The sequence below is a fragment of the Primulina tabacum genome, chromosome 2, assembly GCF_025594145.1.
Source record: "Primulina tabacum isolate GXHZ01 chromosome 2, ASM2559414v2, whole genome shotgun sequence".
NCBI lineage: Eukaryota > Viridiplantae > Streptophyta > Magnoliopsida > Lamiales > Gesneriaceae > Primulina > Primulina tabacum.
Genome location: NC_134551.1, coordinates 53,135,192 through 53,138,316, shown reverse-complemented (window position 1 = coordinate 53,138,316; position 3,125 = coordinate 53,135,192). Strand labels below are relative to the sequence as shown.

Genomic DNA, 3,125 nt, shown 5'->3' with positions numbered 1-3,125 from the left:
TGTTTCTTTAATCTCGGGCATGAAAACAAAAGAGAACACCTACTAATTAAAATAGAAGATCTAAACTTATAATGGATTCGTCGTGACCATAATGGTAAACTTAATATCCAAAAAAAAAGTTGATATTGGATTCTTGTTATTTGAAGAAAGACAAAAACTATTATCTAATCGTCAGTTTGTGAGACCAATATTTAACTTGATCCGATTCATGAAAAATATTATTTTTAATGTCGAAAGTACTATATAAGTATGAAGCATGTTGATTCATCTAATGAATAAAGATACGTATAACGGTCCGAAAACCTAATGTTATAAATTAATTTAATCAAACCCGGAATTTTGAGTGAGAAAAGTATTACAACATGTTTATATAAGATATTTCTATCAAAGTAATGAATGAGATCGATCGATTCTAGACCTGTCTAATTCAATTTTCAATTAGTTAACACAAAACTTCCAAAGAAAAATCGACAAATGTTCTCTGAAATCGTTGTTTCTTTTTCAGCGTGTCCTAAACTAACAAACCCAAACCTGGAAGGACCATCAATAGCCGTTGGACGGATCAGGAGTCCAAACAGGAAGAATTTACACAAGATTATAAAAGATTTTTCTCCAAACTCTTTCTGAAGAACTTGGCCAAATTCGGCAACACCTTTCTCTTCTTCCTCACTGCGAAAAGAGTCGATTTTGGAGTTTCGTGAAATGCAGGAGGAGAAGATCCTCTCGCCTTTCCTCGTTTTCCAGGCGCCATTTTGACACCCCTGTTAGTGCCTTTGCTTGAAACTGAACGCGCCAACCTTACAGTTCTGTTCATGGACTTACTCGGAATCGAAATCAACTCGGGCCGCAACTTTTTCGCCTGTATATTCTGCCTCCAGTTTTCAAATTCATCGGCAATCACTTCATTTTCCTTAATTATTTGCTCAATTTCAGAAGCTTCCTGCTCTTCCTCCAGTCTCTGCTTTCTTGCTTCTCTTTCCAGGAGTTCGATTTTTATCAGTATTTCCTTTTCACTTGCTTTCAAAGCCTCAGTCCAGGCCTGGGATGCCGCAATTTTCTTGTCAGCAATTTCCTTGGCTCCTGCTGCGTGGTCTATCAGGTATTCATATTCGAGCTTCGAAATAGTGATCGTTGTGCTTCGGTGAGATGTTGAAGCTCGACTTCTCAATGTATTTTCTATGAATTCTTTTAGATTCTCCAGGGCTATGCATTCTGATTCTTTAGCTGCTTGAAGTTTGTGCATTGAAACTTGGAAATTTTCCTCCGATGAAACTATATCAGTTTCGGCTTTCTGGATTTCTTCTTTGATAATTCTTGCTTCGTTTCGAATCCTACGGAGTTCTTTTTTCGCTGATTCGGCTTCGGGTTTCAGCTGTTCGAGCTTCCCAATCAGATTTGACAAGATCGATTTAGCTGTTTCTTCGGCTGCTGATGTTGATTCCAGCTCAGCTTTAGCTCTCAGAAGCTTTGAATTCAGATTCTGAATAACCATATTTACCTTTTCTTCTTTGTATTTTGCATGTGCCATTTCATCCGCTACGTATTTACGCTCCTCACGGATGATATCCATGGATGTCATGAGCAGAAAGCTTTCTTCTTTAATAGAAATCAGTGCCTTTTTTGTATCCTCCACTTCTTTCTTTGCAGAATCTAACAAGCATATAAGATCTGAGTTTTCTTCTTCTTCCAAATCGGTGTCAGCTCGATCTTTGGCTACTTTTTTCTCCACTTCCTCTTCCATTTCCTTAAATATCTGGAGTTCACTTTCTAAGATATTAATGTCCAACAGTGCTATAGCCAGTTCTGTTTGCAGCCCTTTCGCATCTTCGATTTCTTGAATCAAATCACTCTGTTTATTTGAATTTTCCTCCATTTCAGCGGCAAACCTTTCACTGTTTTCTCTTCTCCAATCCTGTATTTCTATTAATTCTTTAATGGCCTCCATTTTAGCTAACTCGACAAGCACTTGCTCTTCATTTATCTCCTCAATCTTCCACTCAAGTTCTTCGAATAAACTCGAGCAAGACTGTATCTTCGACAAGGATTTGTCTTTTTCTTTCTCAGCCCTTCTCTTCTCTTTCATAACTGAACCCATATCCAGCTTAAGCTTATCCCGTTCGTGTTTTATCAATCTCAAGTCTTCCACCACTTTGTCGTACTGAGAACTTTCGGAGTAACTCGTTTTGGTCTCATTGAGCTTACGGAAAGCCCGAATATCAGTTTTTCTTCTTGAATTCGATTCTTCAATTCTTTTAGTTAAAACTTTTACTGTCTTTCTAGCAGCAAGAAGCTCCGACTCTGCCTCATCTGTAAATTTCCTGCTCTCCCCCAACCAGTCCGGCGTTTTAGTAGATGCCTTCCAAGTTGTAATAATTCATACAATCAGAATTCAGAACTCAAACACCATACTGCCTACGAACTAGGCATCGAAGAACCAAATCGACACCACAAATTTTCAAGAAATCAGTATAACTCATAGTTTCAAGTTACCTTGGAATAATTTTCCTGGGATTTCTGCGTTTTAGTATTGGTTTGAAAAACCCGCTCCCCGAATGAACTAATGGCCGCTTTAACCGAACCAATTTTGGTATCATCCAGCTTGACTCCTTCCATCACAAAAGCAATCCGAACGTTAAAAGTTCAAGTGAGTGCCACAATTATCACGCAAACAAGATTTCTGTAGCAGAAATTTACGCCAAAAATTTAGACCTGAACTCATTGACAGGAAATTGTTTCCTGGAATGATTTCCTGTGAACTGCAATTTGTTTCGGCTGCAGAATCTCATCCTGCATGCTAAAAAAAAGAAATGTAATGGTAATAATTAAAATAAAATTAAACGGGTGGAAGGGATAAACTGGTGGCGACTGGCTGTAATTGTCTTTGTCCACACCTGTTGGATTCTTTTTCTCGTGGGACCATTGAAATAAGCTTACGAGATGGTGCTCGTTAATTTCAGATTGCGTTTAGGACACAGGAGCACCGTTTGATTCAGGACGAGTGAACAATGTATCATATATGAATGTCTTGACATGCAACTTTTTTCCAACACTTCATTACTTTAAATGTTTCTTTCTTCGTACACGAGTGAACAATTATTAATATTTTAATCTTGTTCAAGTATCGA

The 3,125-nt window shown here is 37.9% G+C and overlaps 1 protein-coding gene across 1 annotated transcript; it reads right to left on the bottom strand.

Annotated features, from left to right (window-relative positions):
- Nucleotides 1-337: 337 nt before the first annotated feature.
- Nucleotides 338-2,820, bottom strand: LOC142536941 (protein PLASTID MOVEMENT IMPAIRED 2-like). The gene is made up of 2 exons (XM_075642405.1): nucleotides 2,491-2,820; nucleotides 338-2,356 (listed from the first exon to the last, which is right to left on the bottom strand). The coding sequence occupies exons 1-2, from the start codon at nucleotides 2,611-2,613 to the stop codon at nucleotides 596-598; spliced, it is 1,884 nt and encodes a 627-aa protein (XP_075498520.1). The 5' UTR covers nucleotides 2,614-2,820; the 3' UTR covers nucleotides 338-595.
- Between the last annotated feature and the right edge of the window lie 305 nt (nucleotides 2,821-3,125).

What these genes read in the sequence shown, in the direction of transcription:
- LOC142536941 (XM_075642405.1), bottom strand. Translation starts at nt 2,613, where the DNA reads ATGGAAGGAGTCAAGCTGGATGATACCAAAATTGGTTCGGTTAAAGCG. An exon ending in CCCAGGAAAATTATTCCAAG is followed by an intron (nt 2,357 to 2,490) that starts GTAACTTGAAAC and finishes ACAACTTGGAAG; the next exon opens with GCATCTACTAAAACGCCGGA.